This window comes from Myodes glareolus, chromosome 1, assembly GCF_982192425.1.
Source record: "Myodes glareolus chromosome 1, mMyoGla1.1, whole genome shotgun sequence".
Classification (NCBI taxonomy): Eukaryota; Metazoa; Chordata; class Mammalia; order Rodentia; family Cricetidae; genus Myodes; species Myodes glareolus.
In genome coordinates, this window is record NC_142026.1 from 7,865,288 (window position 1) to 7,883,970 (window position 18,683).

The 18,683-nt window shown below is 39.4% G+C and overlaps 1 protein-coding gene across 7 annotated transcripts in view; it reads left to right on the forward strand.

The window, feature by feature from the left end:
• Positions 1-681: 681 nt before the first annotated feature.
• Positions 682-18,683, forward strand: part of Pikfyve (phosphoinositide kinase, FYVE-type zinc finger containing) — an 85,106-nt gene continuing 67,104 nt past the window's right edge. For 2 of the 7 annotated variants that reach the window (XM_085698897.2, XM_085698925.2), the window contains exons 1-8: positions 683-835; positions 4,495-4,675; positions 5,677-5,826; positions 6,062-6,097; positions 8,753-8,871; positions 9,515-9,686; positions 15,061-15,268; positions 17,071-17,160. In XM_085698897.2, coding sequence (XP_085555023.2) covers positions 4,504-4,675; positions 5,677-5,826; positions 6,062-6,097; positions 8,753-8,871; positions 9,515-9,686; positions 15,061-15,268; positions 17,071-17,160 — 947 coding nt within the window. In that variant the 5' untranslated portion in view covers positions 683-835; positions 4,495-4,503. Of the gene's footprint in view, positions 836-3,258; positions 3,381-4,494; positions 4,676-5,676; positions 5,827-6,061; positions 6,098-8,752; positions 8,872-9,514; positions 9,687-15,060; positions 15,269-17,070; positions 17,161-18,683 lie in introns of those variants that run through there. The other 5 variants (XM_085698907.2, XM_085698932.2, XM_085698920.2 and 2 more) reach the window with 4 other exon arrangements.

The window sequence follows — 18,683 nt, forward strand, 5'->3', positions numbered from 1 at the left end:
TGAGAAAGTCGGGGCTTGATAACTTTATCTGCAACACAAAACCCGAATTAAAAAACAAAACAACACTGTACAATCAACATCACTTGGGCCGGGCTCTGTGCCGACTGCTTTACATAAACTATTTTACCTCATACTCAAAAGAACAACAAACAAACGAAAACCATGGAGGGAATGCTGCCTTTAATTAACCCGCCTTTTCCCACCAGAGGTCGGAGGCCTAGAAAAATAAGCCATTTGTTCGAAGTCACGATGTTGATTCAGCGGAGTCCTGAAAGCATCCTGAAAGCATTCACCTCTATGCTTTTGGCTACTCAGGAGAATGCAGGTCCAAGAGACCACGGAGAACGGTCCCATATTGTGGGTGCTCACAGTGTTGAACACTTACGGTAACGGCAGTTGGGCTGACGTCTGGTGCCCCGCGCGCCACCCAGTGACCTGCACGCGTGACGCTCACGTGCACTGACATCCCCCCGCTTCCTTCGGGAAGGCTGAGGCCGCCTTAAATACTCCGAGGGGGGCCTAGGACGAGACTCTCTGTCTTCGATTCCTTCTGTCTGGACATCTGATCGGAAGGTCCGGAGGGCGGGGAGGAGTGGGCGGAGTCGGCACGCATAAAAGGTTGTGATTGGCTGGGACGGAGATTGGGCGGAGCCTTGAGGCGGTGGGCGGAAGCGAGAAGCCGCAGCTACCGCGTAAACCTCTTGACTTCTCGAGAGGAGCCACCGCCGGCCGCCTGGGAAAGCCGGGGTTGCTCTTGGCGGCGGCTTCGGGCGGAGCAGGGTGAAGAGGAGGCCGGGGTGGCGGGAGGCCGGCGGGGCCGGGGCTGGAGGCGAAGGTAAGGAAGGCGTCGCGGCGTGGGCCGGCGGGGCCCGCAGTGGGAACAAGGCCGGCGTGGATCGCCGAGCGCGGCGGGAGGGATGGCGAGGGCCCGAGGCTCTGCGGCCAAGGCTCGGCCAGGGGAGCGCGGAAGACCCGACGGGGACCAACTGGCTCCTGAATACCTGCTGGCTCTGTGTGGTGGGACAGGACGGGAGCTGGCTGGGCACCTCCTGCAGAGGCTTTCTTGACACTCTGAAAGTTCTCTTGCCCTTTTGTTTCCCTGATGCACGAACTTATTTCGGAGGGGGACCGCCTTCCCTTCCTGAGCCTGTGAACTCAGTCTCAGAGGTGCAGCTCTAGGCTGGAAAAGAAAGTTCTGACCCACAGAAACCATTCCAAACTTGGCGTGTGTTCAACAGATTAAACGCTGACTTTTGAGGCCTTTTCACTTCAACTTTGCCTTTTTTGAGGAAGAGACTTGATTTCCCAACAGTCAACCTCCCTTTCCCAAGAAAGGATGAAAATCAAACTTGATGGATGCATTTAGGAATTTAGGGTCTTCTGCCCTATTTAAGTTCTTAAGACATTCAGGGAAGGTGCAGATTCCGTACAAAACAGGTCACTGCTGTGTATCTTGTGTGTTATGTGTTAAATGATAAAGGTTGATCATTCGGTGCGCCCAGTGTTGGTATATTGACAGTAGAGGTAGGCGCATATTAATTCACACCATCTTGTTTCCCATTTATTTGAGTCCTTTCCAGTATCCCCACTTTTCTTCTCACGCCCCCCCCCCCAATAAAGACGGAGGGAGGGATTCTTAGTTTTTTTCTTTCTCTTAGGTTCAGGCTTGTGACAAAGACAAAGGTCAGGCCTTTTTTTTTTTTTTGAGAGCAAGACTAATTTTCTGAGTTCCTCCCCCATTTTTTGGGATTTATTTAGTGTTTCTGTTGTGCTCAGGTCAAAAATAAACACCCCCCCTTTTTTTTTCCAAGACAGGTTTTCCCTGTAGCTTTGGAACCTTCCGTAGAACTCGCTCTGTAGACCAGGCTGGCCTCGAATTCACAGAGATCTGCCTGCCTCTGCTTCCCCAGTGCTGAGGTTAAAGGCCTCTGCCACCACTGCTCGGCCCAAAAACCCTTTCTCTGTGGAAGTGAACATTGCTTGTATTGAGCTGCCCTGCCTTGATAGATAACGTTTGAGAGCTGTACTTAAGACAACTGACCCTAGAAAACGACTAGGGTGACACTTGGATTTTCAACTAAAGTTTTCATATGGGCTGATGAATCAAGTTATTTTCTACACTTTAATAACGGATTAGTTTTCTGGTTTGCTTCACCAAGATACTGTGTAGCAAGTCTGCATATATCATTCTCTCCTTGGAATAAAAAGAGACAGTTTTTGACATTGCAGAAGTTGTTGGATAAGTAGGTTAATATTTCTAATTATGTATGCAGAAAGAGCCATGCTTTACAGCATAAATAGTTATTATGCTGCTAAAAATCAGAGTTGTATTTTTTTTGGATGCTGGTGGCATGTAATTACTGAGATTAATTCTGTGTGATTGTATTTATGTTGTAGAGACAGCACTTGCTGTGCACTTTCATGCTAATTTTTACCTTCATATTTTCAAAGCTTAATGAACGTTCTGGCTATGGATGACCTTTAAAAGTAATTCAAAGACTCCTTACGCATATTGGTCACTGTGCTTTTGTTGGTACTTTTGTGGAATTGGAATAGGTTGTGTTTAGAAACTGAGGGGGTTTATTGCCATTATATCCTTCTCTCTGGTGGTCTGCAAGACAAAACAGAACAAAAACTTGAATTTTTACTTGACCAGTCATCATCTTAACCGTTTATGCGGGAGCATCAATTATCACGATAGTTTAATGTCAACTTGACATAAGCTAGAGTCTTCAGAGAGGAGGGAGCCTCTATTAAGAAAATACTTCCAGAAGATGGGCCTTAGGCAAGCCTTGAGGGCATTTTCTGAGTGATTGATGGGGTAGGCACCAGTGTGGGTGGTGCCATCCCTGAGCTGGTGGTCCTGAGTTCTACAAGAGAGCAGCCTGAGCAAGCCATGGTGAGCACACCAATAAACAGTTCTCCCCTGTGGCCTCTGCCTTGGTTCCTGCCTCTATCCGACCACCTTTGACAGTGAACAATGATGTGGAACCTTTCCTCCCCTGGTTACTTTGGTTATTGGTTTATCATAACAACAGTACCCAACTAGACAGTGTTTTGCATTGTCTCCCAGTGGAGCGTGACACTAGAGGTTCTCCTTCCCCGGCTTTCCTCTTTTCCCTTCCCTTTATTCCCCTACTCCATTGCCTTTCTCTGCTCCTTTCTCCCCCATCCCTTCCAGTAAGCACTTGTTGCCAAAATCCCATCAAAGCCAGTGGTTTTATTTCTGCTTTATTACCAGTGACATTACTAATCTGGGGAAATCTTCAGTATTAAGCAAATGCAGCTAGAATTGGAAGTCTGTGAAGAGCTGCAAAAATAATTTTGATCATTAGCAGACAGTTGAGAATTTTGTGACAGTACTTGGAATATAGTCACAAGTAAGTTACTGTCTCTGATCCACCCAAAGAAAATTGTTTTACATTTGGTGTACTTTAATTGCCACAGCTATTAAACATAGAAATAAGACTTGCTTGTGTGACTTCCAGGAGTATTGATAAAATAAAATGAGCTGATAATGATTTTGAAGGAGCAGACCCTTTTTGAAGTGTGTAATGTCCATTTCTGTGCAGTGTAGATTACACGATGTAGCATCCTGATGATTGGCACAGCCAAGGATACTTAACTTTCAGTCTAAAGGAGGGAAAAAGCCCCAGGGCTCTTCTGTGCCCTCTGGTTGGTGATTAGACTTAACTGCTTTCACCAGTTCTGTTTTTTGGTTATATACTTTTAAGAAGGTCATTACCTTAATATCTTACGAGTTTAGACTTGGGGGGGTGGGGTCGTAGAAATCCAAGTTTATGTGCCTGAGAGGGAAGAAGCTTTTTGATTTGAAAACTTGTCACAGGTACTGCCAAAAGCTAACTGCTCAAATTGGGTAGATGTGTCCAAGGGGGCTGATTGTTCTTGAGATGCATTAGTGGAATAAGGCAGAAAAGCTTGTGTTGTGTAAAGTCAGCTTCCCCTGTAACTTTAAAAGGCTATTAAGTATTGTCCCTCCCAATCCTTTAATTTTTCGTCTGCTCACATTTATGCCTTACCTGCAAATTTTAAATTAACTTTAATTATAAAAATAATTAGAATGGTCTCCAAAGCTACAGAGAAACCCTGTCTCAAAAAAAAAAAAAAAAAACAAAACAACAAAAACTTAGAATGGTAATATTTTAAATTTAAATTAGCAGGCTAATGTTCTGCCTGCATGTATGCCTATTGCCAAAAGAGGGCACCAGATTTCTTATAGATGGTTGTGTGATTGTTGGGATTTTAACTCAGGACCTCTGGAAGTGCAGCCCATGCTCTTAACCTCTGAGCCAGCCATCTCTCCAGCCCAAATAGTGTTTTCTAATCCTGAATTTGAATATGTGAAAATAGATTTCATTACTCTTTGGTGTTTATTGGTATGAATTATCACACAGTTGGGCTGTGTGGATATTCGCCTGTTCTTCGGATGGCTTCTAAGGAACCTCTTTCAGTCTTTCCCCACTTTCTTTGTAGACTCATGCAATGGCCACAGATGACAAGAGTTCCCCGACACTGGAGTCTGCTAATGATCTGCCTCGCTCGCCCACTAGTCCGTCTCACCTCACTCATTTCAAACCCTTGACTCCTGACCAGGATGAGCCCCCCTTCAAGTCAGCATACAGTTCTTTTGTAAATCTTTTTCGTTTTAACAAAGGTAAGACTTATTTCTAAATATCAGAAAATGCAGTTTTGGTTCTCTGCATTCAGTGCTGTGCTGTTGCAAGGCAGTGAAATATTAACAAGGTGGTGGCTTTAATCACAGGACACTAAGTCTTTAGAAGGGAAAGGTAGCGTTTCATTGTAATCTGATTAATTATTTGTATGAATTGAGTTTAAAATGGTTAAGGAGGTCCTTTTTAAAGAGAAAGCAGTTTTCCATATTTTTTTCTGTTAATGTGCTTCAACTTAATAAGTTTACAGAATGAAACTTCTTGTGAGGGAGGTGTTAATAACAAAGATTTTTAATTAAAGCAATAAAGTTAAACAGCAGTGCATGGTTTATACATTTAAAAAATTAGAAGCTGCCACCAGGCCTGTTGAGATTTAACACTTATTGGAATTAGGTTTAAGTAATATCAAATGAACAAATAATTTAAAAATGAGTTCTTGAATAGTATATTATTTGTTTTTTAACCAGGAACAGGGAGAATTAAAAAAAAAAATCAGCCATATCTTGCCCGCAGTTTGCCTTTGATTTTTTGTTTGTTTGTTTATTTGTTTTGAGACAAGAGTCCAGTGTTTAGTCCATGCTAGTCTGAAACTCACTGTGTATCTCTGACTAGCCTTGATCAAGAGGCTATCTTCCTATATTAGTCTCCTGAGAACCAGGATTACAGGCATGAGCTACCATCCTGATTCATTTGTCTTTCTTGTTTAAAATGTGTTAGAACAGCAGTTTTTGACCTTTTCTTTAAAATATTTAAAAATTAAGAAAAATAGTTTTATTTTTATGTATAGACTTGTGTACACGTGTGATCGCCTACGGAGGTGGTGAAAAGAGGACCATAGTTACAGGTGGTTAGGAGCTTCTAAACTGAGCAAGGGTCCTTAGCAAGAGCAGCACACACTCAGTCATGAATTTAATACATGAATGCACCTTCTTGTTGAATTCTGAACCTTAGCTTTTCATGTAATACCAAGTTTCCTTTGTCACAGAGAGAGGAGAAGGGGGCCAAGGAGAGCAGCCGTCTCCAAGTGCAGGTTGGTCCAGCCCTCAGATCCCTTCGAGGACACAGTCTGTGAAGTCGCCTGGACCTTATAAAAAGCAGCTCAGCGAGGAGCTCCAGCGGCGCTCTTCAGTGCTAGGTAAAGCAGCGTCTTACCCTCTTCGTGTGTGAGTCTCCATCATGTGTTTCTAGGTCAGGTATTAACAGTTTTCCTGTTTCTGGGAATAGTTAAGTACTCTTTAGAATAAGTAAAACTCTAGTAATAAAAGAATTTTTCAATTCCCGAAACTCTCTTCATCATGTCATTAAACTTTGATTGTGCAAGCACTGATTGTCTTGACTGAATTTTGATTAATTGCTTGCTTGGATTTCAGCAGAGAACACTTTGCCACATCCCCAGGAGAACACAGGTTAGTTCCAACTTTACAGATGGATTCTGCACCTATTCTTGGGATGCTAATGAAGTGTGATGTGCATGCCACTGGCTGCCGAACACTGTCAAACTCCATTCGTGGGCTGTCAGTTGGATTGTTCTTAGGCTGTCGTTGTTGGGGTTCACACTGTCTGTGTGGCTGAATACACTGCTTCTCTTGCTTGCTTGTTTTCCATCTTGCCTGCTTGTTTACCATGTAGTCACCTCATCATTTTTCTGCTCTTCTGATGGGTGTGGGCTGGCAATCTATGCTTCAGTTGAGGACTCGGGTGGTTTATATTTTATTTCTGTTAGATTGTCTAGCTTGGTGATAGAAGAAGGGCAGTGGCAGCAGTTCCATAGAGAGGAGAACCAAGTGTCCCTAAACCCCGTGCCTGTCCTGTCTGGCCACCGACTTCCATGAAATGCTTGCGTGAACACTGCTTGTGTAATGGTGGTTGGCAGAATGTTTTATTGCCTGTTGAGACTGGATGGTGGGGGAAGCAGAAGTAGACGAGGAGCTTCTGCTGAAGGTTAGGACAGAGCGGACTGTGTCACGCCCACAGGTTTTCCAGGGCAACCACCTCTGCCCAACTTATATCATTTTGAAATGAAGAGTTGGGAGAGGGGCAGAGGACTTTCTTTTCATTCTAGATCACCCAAGTTTAACCTTAACCTTGTTACAATTCCCTTAAACCTGACCCGTGACTTTGGAGGATAAGGCAGGAGGATTGCAAGTTCAAAGCCAGCCAGGAAATATTAGGAGATTCTAGACCAATGTAGACTCCACAGTGAGACTATCTTAGGGGAAGAAGCAAAAACAAGTTACAGCCACAAAACCTGGCCCTTGGCAACACTGCGCTGTATTTGAGGATGCTCTTCTGCTCAGATTCTATGCTGAATTAAACGTTACTGTCCGAAAGCTTTTGTTTATTTCCTTCTCCTTGCTAAACAACTCACATTTAGTTTTTCATATAATACCAAGCTATTCTTTGCTGCAGAGGGAGGAAGAATGGGCCAAAGGGTAGTCTCTGGGTTTCTTCACTTGTGAAATTGAGGAATTGGACTCGGATCCTTGTAGTCTTGTAGGGGTTGCAGAGTTGTAGCTTGCCAAAATTTGCCTTTGTTGTTAGGATAAATCTGAACTGTTTGTCCATAGGCAGAGCTTGGATGATCTTCACCGTGGTTCCCACGTTCCTTACTGTCCAACAAGTCTACTTGCGTCTTAGATTTTCCCTTGGAGGTCTTAGATCTCAGAAGCTTGGGACTGCTTAGTCACATCCATCCCCCCCCCCCCCCCCCCACTACATGTCTAACTCTACAGTTTGGTACTTCTCCTATCTTAGGGAAGTTACTTGATTTTCTGGAATCCATTTTACAGATGCAGTAGCTAATGGTGCTTGTCTGAGGGCAAGGGTCTCCTTTCTTCCACTGAGGCCAAGCAGATCTCCCTGCTCATTCTTTCCCAGTGGAAAATAGTGATACTTTTCTTTCCACTATGCAGTGAAACCTATGATAAAGTTTAATTTATAAATTAGACCAAGAGATTAATAATAGTAATGCTAACCAGCACAGTGGTAACTATAGTAAAATTGTGTGAATGTGATCTGTTTCTCTTGAGCTAGGACAGATACTAATATTTTCAGACTATATGACCAAGGGTTACGGAAACCTTAGGAAGTAAAACTGAGATAGGGAGGAGGGAGGAATTATGTAAGTTGGGGGGACTCCACAGGTTGTTAGATTACTGTGCTTAAGCTAACAAGAATGCTCATCTTTTTTTTTTTTTTTTTTTTTTTTAATCAAGCCACCTTCATTTTCCCCTGAGAGTTTGAAATTTCTATAGCCAGGTATCCAGGTATAGATAGAAATTTCACTTGTGATTTTTGTGTAAATAAAAAAGGAATAGGTGGCAGCTATGGTAGTCATACTTTGTTCTGGATTCAAAGCCAGAATTTGGACTTGTTTTATTATCAGTAGGTTTGGTTTCATATTATTTCAAATGTAAGTGATCCCTTGCAGCGTGTAATTGCAAGGTTGAAGAGGTGGCGGATATCGGTGTGGGCTGGGGGAAGTAGGGTCGAAGCCTTTGGCAGTTTTAATCTGCTTGGACACTGGTCATATTTTATCATCCTGGATGTCCTATAAAGCCTGCTGGGATCTTTGGAAAGCTGGTCGATAAAATTTCTTTCTGATGATCGGCTATGGAACAGAACAGTTTGGTCCCATTGCTTATTTATTTGGCTTTTAGACCAAGTTAAAATAATTCTCTGGGATTACTTTTTTTTCTGTTCAGTGTTTCCCAGGTGTTTGTTATTTATTTGGTTGGGAAAAAAATGTGCAATAAATCATTAATAAATTCTGGGCTTGTGAGTGATGACTCCATTTCCACCCTCGAAACCATCCATCATTTAAGGTAGTTCTCAGTACTTAACTACATTAAAGTCGTGGTTTATGTGTCATAAGACATACTTGAAACATCTTATTACTCCTGATAAAGATCAGTTTTAATTCTAATCAAATGTTAATGGCTGAGACAACACATGTATGCTAACAATAGAATATGATTGTATTATATTACACGCGTATAATGTTTAATATTATTCCTAGAAACTATAAAACAATTAAGTGTTTTATTTTAAATCTGACTCAGACTCCAGAAGGAAAGTAGAACCAGCCTTTGGAGGTCATGACCCACGTACAGCTGTTCAGCTCCGAAGCCTCAGCACAGTGTTGAAGCGCCTCAAGGAGATCATGGAAGGGAAGAGCCAGGTACTACGGTGCTTGGGAGAATTCACTGAGCTCATGGAGATCATGCCATACCCGCTGGCAGTGGCATCAGATCACTTAAATGAAAGTTTATTATTTCTTCTGATTCTGAATACCAGAGTTTTACACATAAATTTTTATTTTTTTTTTTCTTATTTGCCCTTCTTATGTTTTGTTTCGGTGTTGCTTTTCAGGTCAATGTTAGTACATATTCTCACATGTGGCTTTGTCAACAAGCTTTATTATTTTTGTTCATAAATAGGGTTCAGGTTTCCTTTTGTCCCTATAGATATCTAGTTGGATCCAGTACATTGTTTTTAGAAAGCCTTTCCTTCAGTGACTGCATTAGCTCATCAGAAGTTCATACGCTGTGTTGGCATGCCACTCTTTCCTGTACTAAAGTTCCATTTTTTTATGATTTTGTACTGATGCTCTGTCTAAGTTATTGTAGCTTTAGAATGAGTTCTAATAGTGGGTGAGGTAAGTACTTCAATTTTTCTTCTTTAAGATTATGTTGGCTATTTTAACCTTTTTGCATTTTATCTTAAGAACTAGCTTGTCAAAAGATACCTTCTAAGATTTCATTTGTCATTACAACTTAATACTCATACTTTGAAGAAGCCGTCACACATTTTTGTGTTTGTAGGACAGTGACCTGAAGCAGTACTGGATGCCAGATAGCCAGTGTAAAGAGTGCTATGATTGCAGCGAAAAATTCACGACCTTTCGGCGCAGACACCATTGCAGGTTGTGTGGGCAGATTTTCTGCAGTCGTTGTTGTAATCAAGAAATCCCTGGAAAGTTTATGGGCTACACAGGTAAGTGTATTTCCTTAACAGTATTGTATTTAAAAGTCAAATTATGAAATAGTTAAATAGAAGGCCAATATTAAGCCATTTTTTAAATTTTGGGCTTTATATTTATGGTAGCAGGGTATTATAATGAGAAAAAGAGATACACTTTGATTTTAAGAACTTTATATTTGAATAGTAAAAGAGATGAGATAAATAACTAGAGTAAAAGTAGAGATATTGTAAAAACCTATAGCAGCATTAGAGATTATTAGATAAGTAGATTGTAAATTTATATTTCTATAGAGTTTCTATTCACAAAGTAAAGGTTGACAAAGTGTACTTTGTCAAATTGTATTTTATTCATATTATTTCATTGGGAATGTAGTGAAATTGTAGTAATGGAGAAAGTTCGATGGAGGTTTGTTAATTGAATGCAGTCAGTGCTCAGGTTAATACTTAACAAACTCCGTGTGAGGGTGTTGGACTCCTTGGAACTGGAGTCACCGACCAGTTGACAGCCATGTGGGTGCTGAGAATTGAACCCTGGTCTGGAAGAGCAGTCCGTGCTCAACTACTGAGCCGTGTCTCCAACTCAAGTTTCCTTATTTTTTATGTCTGTCTTCATAAGCAATTCTCTTCTCTTTAACTCTGTTCTTTAACACAGTTTCTGTGTGTAGTTTTGGTGACTGTCCTGGAACTAGCTCATGTAGATTAGGCTGACCTGAACTCACACAGATCTGCCTGCTCCTGCCTCCTGAGTGCTGGGATTAAAGGCGTGCACCACCACCACCAGACTTTAACAGTTTTTATTCACCTACTTAAAGTTTGAGACTCTTGGCAATCTTATCTTAGCAAGCAATATGGCAACAGAAAGTAAGCACTTCTTCCTGTAGTTTTTTTTTTTTTTTTTTTTTTAAATTTGTTTTATATTGGTATTCCCAGGAGGTTGAGCCCAGGGCCTTGTGTGTAGCTACATTCCTAGCCAATTTGTAAGGTTCATGAGCTGGGAATTTGAGTCCTTAAGCTCACCCTTTTTTCTACTTTGTGTTGTATATTTAGGAGTAATGAACTAATCTCATACTTGTTGTTTTAACAGGAGGTTTGTTAAATATTAACCTGAGCACTGTCCGTATTCAATTAAGAAGATCTAGAGTTACTCTTGCAAGTCTTTATTTCCCTACCACTTTCTCAGTGTTCTTTTTACTATTGGAAATACTCACTAATATTTTTATTTTTATTTAGTTTTTTTAAAATTTTTTAAAATTATTTTATGTGCATTAGTGTTTTGCCAGCAAGTATGATATATGTGTGCTATGGATATGCGTAGTGTTCATAGAAGTCAGAACAGGGCATTAGATCTCTTGGAACTGGAGTTATGGATGGTGTTGGGAATTGAACCTGGGTCTTCCTCAAGAGCACCAAAGTGCTGTCAACCACTGAACCTTTTCTCCAGCCTTTTTATTAATTCTTTTAAATTGAATCTAATTAGAGAACCAATTTCAGAAACTTTAGAAGCCAGTTCAGAAAATTTATCCCTAAGATACTGTGTCTATAAAACCGTTCTTGTACTGAGTCAGTAGAGTCAAGTTTCTCCAGAGAGTGGAACTAGTGGGTGGGCAGACAGTTACCTGTAGTCAAGGACTCGCTCAAATGTGTGTGCGGCCGTGAGTCCAAGTTGAAGGCTTAGTCAGGAGACTGGAAACTAGGATTCCAGTTTTTGTGCTGAGGCAGAGCTCCTTTGGCTTTTGGAAACTCTTCGTACTTGGGGCCTCAGTTGATTCGAATGAGAGTCGTGCTGTGGGTAGTTAACTGCTGTCAGAGGAAAGTCAGCCTTACATGTTAATAACACTGGAAAAACAACAAAACCAAATGAGCTTCAACATTAGTGTTGGAACAAAAGTTTGTGTAGTCAAATTGAACCTAAAGATTAGCCCTTGCAAGTGAAAAATGTATATTGGACACAATTACTTGCGAAGACCCAGAAAGAAATGTAAAATACCTGGAATATTGATAGATAGAAAAATCAATGAATTGGCCTGGTGTTTTGGCACATGCATTTAAGCCCAACACTCAAGAGGCAGAGATTGGTGAATCTCTCTGAGTTTGAAACCAGCTTTGTCTATGCAATGAGACATTGTCTCAAAAAATAGAAGGAAAATCAATGAGTTTTATAGAGAATCAGTGAGAATTAAGCTGCTGTTATTGGTGGTGATAGCAGTAACATCTGCATTTATCAAAAGTTTTTAAATTGCATATGTTCAGTTGTCTCCAGTGAGCTATAGATTCTGCAGGCAAGGACATGTCTTGTCAATCTAAAGCCTTCCAACAATTCTAGGCATGTCCAGTAGTCCTTTGCTGATGAACAAACATTCTTCATGGAATGAAAGCTTTTGTGGTCAGGCTTGGCTCTGTAATTTTAGTAGTTGACTGGTTAAGGGAGTTTATTGTTTATAGTCTAACCTAGTCTTTGCTGTGGTAAAAATTGAAGGGCTTTCTGCAGGGAATAATTTTGCTTCCTTAATATAGTTAAGTCTGGGACAGCAGTAGTGATTATCAGAGCACTTTTATTTATCCTACACCAAAGAACACTTTATTTTGTTATTGTTTACTGAGTCCTGATTAAAATGGATATATTTGTCTTCACTGAGTTTTAGATAAATTTCATCTGCTAAATTATAATGTTAGAAATTAGTAAACTAGTAACATTTTATTTTGATTAATATACATATATAATTTAATTAAACAGAATTATATAATAGTTATCTTAAAATGAGACAATAAAAGTAGTATACTTGGTAGTAATTTATGGTAAATATATATTGAACTTTTGGAAATATTTTGTATTACTTCAGATTTTTAATATTAATGATAAAATATAATTAAGGTATAATTGTTAAATGCCATGCTATTTAGTGAACAGCTGTTTGTCTTGCTACTTAGTGGTAGGCTAAGTTCTGAGAAATGTATTCTTGGAAATTTTTGTTTGTTTGAACATCATAGAGTATACTTAGGAATAGCTAGATAGTAAGTTAGTAAGTTGCCTCCAGTGAACTATAACTTCTGTAATGGCAGGGAATGATCTCATTGTTAGAACAAAAACTATCAAGTCAAGAAACAGAGCCAAGGGCTGGAGAGATGGCTCAGAGGTTAAGATCATTGCCTGCTCTTCCTAAGGTTCTGAGTTCAATTCCCAGCAACCACATGGTGGCTCACAACCATCTGTAATGAGGTCTGGTGCCCTCTTCTGGCCTTCAGGCATACATGCAGACAGAATATTGTATACATAATAAATAAATGTTTAAAAAACATTATTTAAAAAAAAAACAAAAAACAAAACAAAACAAAAAAAAGAAACAGAGCCAAGGCCCTGTGGTGGTGGTGCATGCTTTTGATCCCAGCACTCGGGAGGTAGAGGCAGGTCTACTAGAGCCTGGTCTACAAGAGCAAGTTCCAGGACAGCTAGAGCTGTTAGAAAGAGAAACCGTGTCTCGAAAAACCGAAAAAGAAAAAAGAAAAAGAACAGAGCCAAGACCGACCACAAATGCATTGTGGTCATTGAAGAGTGTCCACTAGACGTGCCCTTCCTTCTGGTTTTTTGAGTCACAGTACCATATGACTCAGGATGGTTCTGAAAGCCTTATCCTCTGTCTTTGCCTACCAGAAGGCCTTCTCTTCCTACTCCACATACCAGGTATGTGCCGCTATGCACAACTTCCCTGTGCATGTATCGTCTTCCCAATACCAACATGGCCCCTCAAAACAGTAAACTCTTATTTTGGTGAGTAGAAGAAAAATGATAACAATAAAGTAAAGATAGAAACCAGTGACATAGTTGTTTCTCTCTTTGTTTTTTTTTTTTTTTTTTTTTTTGAGACGGGGTTTCTCTGACTGTCCTGGAACTCATTTTGTAGACCAGGCTGTCCTTGGACTCACTGAGATCCTTCTGCCTCTTGCTTGCCTGCTGGGATTAAAGGTGTGCGCCCCCACCTCCTGGCTAGTTGTTTATCATCAAGTGTTATTTAGATCATGTGTTTTACAGTTTCATGACTTACAGATCAGTAATGTGAATAATATGCCACCCTAAACTATTATGATGTCTGTTGGACCAGGCAGTAAGATGTTTTCAGCCCCACAATCTCACAAAACCACTGCTGTATGATGTGGTCGGTTGTTAACTGAAATGCCATATGGTACTTGGTATATTTTGCCTCTTAGTACACCAGATTGTTATGGAGACACATCAAACAGTGTTTTATAAAAATGAGTAGAAATGAAACTTATTTTGGGACAGGGCTGTGTCCAACAAAATGGTTAAAAGTATTACGGAATGTTGTTTGTGCTTCTAGGAATGATTCCTGGAATGGAACACCATTCCAGGTTGAACTCGGCCTCATGCATTCTGGGCAAGCACTCTGTCACTAAGCCACACTCTTAGCTAGAACATTCCATTTCTTCTTCACTAGGGCTTTTCTTTTAGTTTGGATCCTATGTGTCATATTGTGTGTAAGACTATTTCCTATTAGTTTTAAAAGCTGTGCTAGTAGATGGAGGAAATCTACAAGACCCTATTCCTAGAAGAAGAGCTACGTGTCTGCTGAGAGAAGCGCAGTCTGTCTTCTCCAGGGACAGGCCCCTGAGAGGTTATCCAGTCCCATGCAGTCAGCCCTACACACATCTGAATAGATCAGGTTGTAGTTTTTTTAAATTTTTTATTGATTTTATTGAACTACATGTTTTGCTCTGCTCCCCTTCTTGCCTCTCTCCTCCCCTCCAACCCTCTCCCATAATCCCCATACTCCCAATTTACTCAGGAGATCTTGTCTTTTTCTACTCCCCATGGAGATTAGATCTATGTAAGTCTCTCTTAGTGTCCACATTGTTGTCTAGGTTCTCTGGGATTGTGATTTGTAGGCTTGTTTTCTTTGTTCTATGTTTAAAAACCACTTATGAGTGAGTGCATATGATAATTATCTCTCTGGGTCTGAGAGCATTATTTCATCCCTACTTACTATCTAGGGACAATAAGTTGTTTCTGTTGTTATTTACTATATTAAGATCTGTTCTCATTGAAAGTACTACCTCTGATAGATCCCTCATTGCATGAATACAGTTATGAAAAAAATATTCTTACAGCCATGATTTTCTATTATTATTGGGTCAAATTTTCTTAACTGTTACAGATACTTGAAGTAATTGAGAAGCTTGTTGAATTTATCATAATAATAAATGTAGCATGTACAACAGACCCAACCAAGTATTCTACATATTTGGAATGTCTTTTTGATAGTCTTTACTTGGAGACACTTCCTTTTATTAAAGTACCTATTAACACAAAGATTTAAAATATTTTATTAACTAATATATTACTGAAACCTTTCCTTATTATTTTTCCTCCTAGGAGACCTCCGAGCGTGCACATACTGCAGAAAAATAGCCTTAAGTTATGCTCATTCCACAGACAGTAATTCCATTGGGGAAGACTTGAATGCTCTTTCAGATTCAACTTGCTCTGTGTCTATACTTGATCCAAGCGAACCTCGGACACCTGTTGGGAGTAGAAAAGCTAGTCGTAACATATTTTTAGAGGATGATTTAGCCTGGCAAAGGTACTGTCACTTGAATATAATTTGATTTAAATGAGAAATGCTTAGTCCTGTGACTTGTATTTTTTATTAGAATTTATTTTTCTTATTATCTGCCAATTTATTATTTTTTCCAGTTCATATATAGAAGGATCATAGATGTTTATGGATGGTGATTATATTAGCATTGAAATAAGTGCATGAGAGGAGAGTTTTTATGCTTTTCTACTATTAAATCAAGAACAGAATATGTGGCAGGTGCGTGATCCTTGCAGTAGTTGGTGATGAGGCAACAGAGTCATGACATTAATAATTCCTGATGTAGTCCTCTTAGAGAAAGCAGAGTGCACCTAAGATCTAGGTCTGTTTCCAAATTCAGTTAGTGTTTTTTTTTTGTTTTTTTTTTGAGTATTTGACGTGTTTATGTTTACACTGGAATAGATTCAAGGTTTATCACTTATTTACTTTAGGAGAATTATCTTCTTACAGATGATTTCTAATTGTCAGCAATCTTAAGAGTTTTAATTGCTTTTTCTTTTTCTTTCTTTTTCTTTTTCTTTTTTTGTTTTTTTCTTTTTGGATTTTGAGACTGAGGCAGGGTTTCTCTGTGTAGCCCTGGCTGTCCTGGAACTCACTCTCTGGTCCAGTCTGGCTCTTTCACCTGCCTCAGCATCACAAGTGCTGGGATTGAAGGCATGCACCACCATACCCATTTTAACTGACATTCTTCTGATGAGTAATTTTCTTAGTTACTTTTTAACAAAGAGAAGAATTAGTATATATTGCATACTTAAAAAGAAATGAATTACAACTAATTCAGCATATGTGAACCCAGAGACATAAGTAGAAAAGAAAATCACAAATCAAATACACACTAAGATTCTAATTATATATTGTTCAGAATTATATAAATGAAGATACAAATGCTATAATTATTAGTTACTTGTCTCATTACTCTAACACAGTCCCTAACAGAAGCAGCTTATAATTGATTCTGTATTTACTAAAACAGTATAAAGATTACATTCTTTAGCTTTTTTATTATTTTAGTTAACAATGCTTACTATTTGTGTGTGGTCCAGTTGTTTGATCTCAGAATTGGCAGATATCATTTAGTAAAGCATCATGCAAGTCAGAAGATGAACTTCAGAGACAGAATAAAATAGTTCAGTTTTGGGCGCTGTGTTAAGATTCATGTGTCGTTCTCCTTTAGTCAGCACATCTTTTTGGTGGAAATCGTTTCTTTTTTTGACAGATGTTGATGCTAAAGTTCAGAAAGTTTGTGTAGTGAGTCTGAGTTCACGCAGCTAGTAAGAAATGGATGGGCCCTGTTCTTGGACCTCGGTTAGTTTATGAGTTGTGGGTTGTGGGACAGATAATAGAATTTTGGAACACAGATTTTTTTTTTTAAACACAAATCACTTTTCATCACTTTCTATATGTGGTATGGAAATGAGTTTTATAAATCACCTATCCAATCAGATTTGGTGTTTTATTGATATTCAGTGCATTTAAAACATCAGTATTTGATATTACAGATGAAACTGTGCTTTTTTTTTTTTTTTTAAGATAAGGTTTCTGTGTAGCCCTAGCTTTCTGGAACTCAATATGTAGGCCAGAATAGCCTTTTCTGTCTCTTGAGTGCTGGATTAAATGTGTGTACCACCACTGCCCAGTGAAACTGCACTTTTTGCCTCAAATAAATGAAAAGGACAAAAATGAAGTATATATAATCTCATTGTTGCAGGGAAAAATAATTTGCTTCAAAATTTGAAAGCATCTGCTTGCAGCCCCAAATGACCCCAGTGTTTTCATTTTCTTCATAGCTTGATTCATCCAGACTCCTCAAACAGTGCTCTTCCGACAAGACTCGTCTCTGTTCAAGAGGACGCAGGGAAGTCTCCTGCTCGGAACAGGTAAGCGCCCAGTAAAGCTGCTCTGGTTTGTGTTTATGTCCATACAAATGAGAACAGACAAACAGGTGCGATTGTGTCCTTCCTTCGTCTGGTAGTTTCTCTTTCAGCTATTCCTTGATGATCGCAGATATTGAGACCTTCTTCTGTCTTCTGGTTTAGTGAGGCATGTAGGCATTCTGTGAAAATGTGTACCAGGGAAACAGAATGGCAGATGCTCAAGGGGGACCACACCTGGTAGGAGTATGAGAGGTCCTGTGTGCTGCAGTAGACTGTCTCAGGATGGATGAGTGGTCAGGGCATTTTAATCTGGTCTCAGATGAGGAGTATTGAAAGTAAAAAAATATTCAATTGCTGTGTAAAATTGAAAATTGTAAAAGTCTTTTAAGAATATGGAAATAAATGTCCATATATTTTCCATTAAGACATACTTATATTTTGTCTGTTTATTTTGACACATCTTATATAATACTTTTCAAGAAACCATTAAAGAGTAATGCCATCGTTTTTTAGTTTTTTTTGGTAAATAAGTTCAAGAAATGTTTTATGTTTGAGACAGGATCTTGTTGGCCTCGGACTCACTGTGTTCCCAGACTGGCTTCTAACTTACAGTCCTCGCTTAACTCGTTGAGTGCTGGGATTGTAGGCAAGAACTGCTTACACCAGCTGAGAATTCTTCTTTGTTTTTTTAGTAGCAGTTTTGGCTTCATAGCAAAATTAAACAGAAACTTGGAATCATGCAGCATGTACATAGAAATAATGATTTCTTTCAGTGGTAATGTGCACTTAAGTTTCTTCTATCTCTTCATGACTTACTGCATACTTTTCTTTGTTGCTAAGCAATATTTTAGTTTCTAGATGTACCATAATTTATGACTTCACCTTCTGAAAGACATCTGGGTAAATTCCATGTTTTGGCAGTTATATAGAAGACTGTGAACATCTGTGTGCAATTTTTTTTTTAAAGTGAGACTTGGCTTATTATGTTGCTCTATCTGACCTGGAACTCACAGAGAGCTACGTGTTCCTAACTTCTAGTGCTGAGACTAAAGGTGCACACCACCACACTCAGCTCTGTGTCGTTTCGTTGTTATGTGTGGATGTAGTTTTAAGTTCATTTGGGTAAATACCAGAAAGCATGATTGTGGGATCATATAGAAAGAACATGTTTAATTTTGCAGGGGATTACCAAAGTTTCTTCTAGAACTGGCATTGCTGTTTTTCATTCCTATAGGCAGTGCAGGGGAGTTCCTCTTCTACTGCACCATTTCCAGCATTGGTGTTGCCAGTGTTTTGTAATGAAGTTTCCATTTCCTGATAAGAATTAAACATTTTTTTTTCATTTGATTATTTACCTTGCATGTGTCTTCTTTGTAAAAGGAGTACATTTTGTGGTTACATTGTTTATTTTTTTCACTGTTGAGTTGTAAGAGGTTTTATACATATATACATGTATATATGTATAAACCTATCTTCTGTTTTCTAGTTAGTATAATGGCCGTAAGGATGTGAGAAAGTGAGGCATG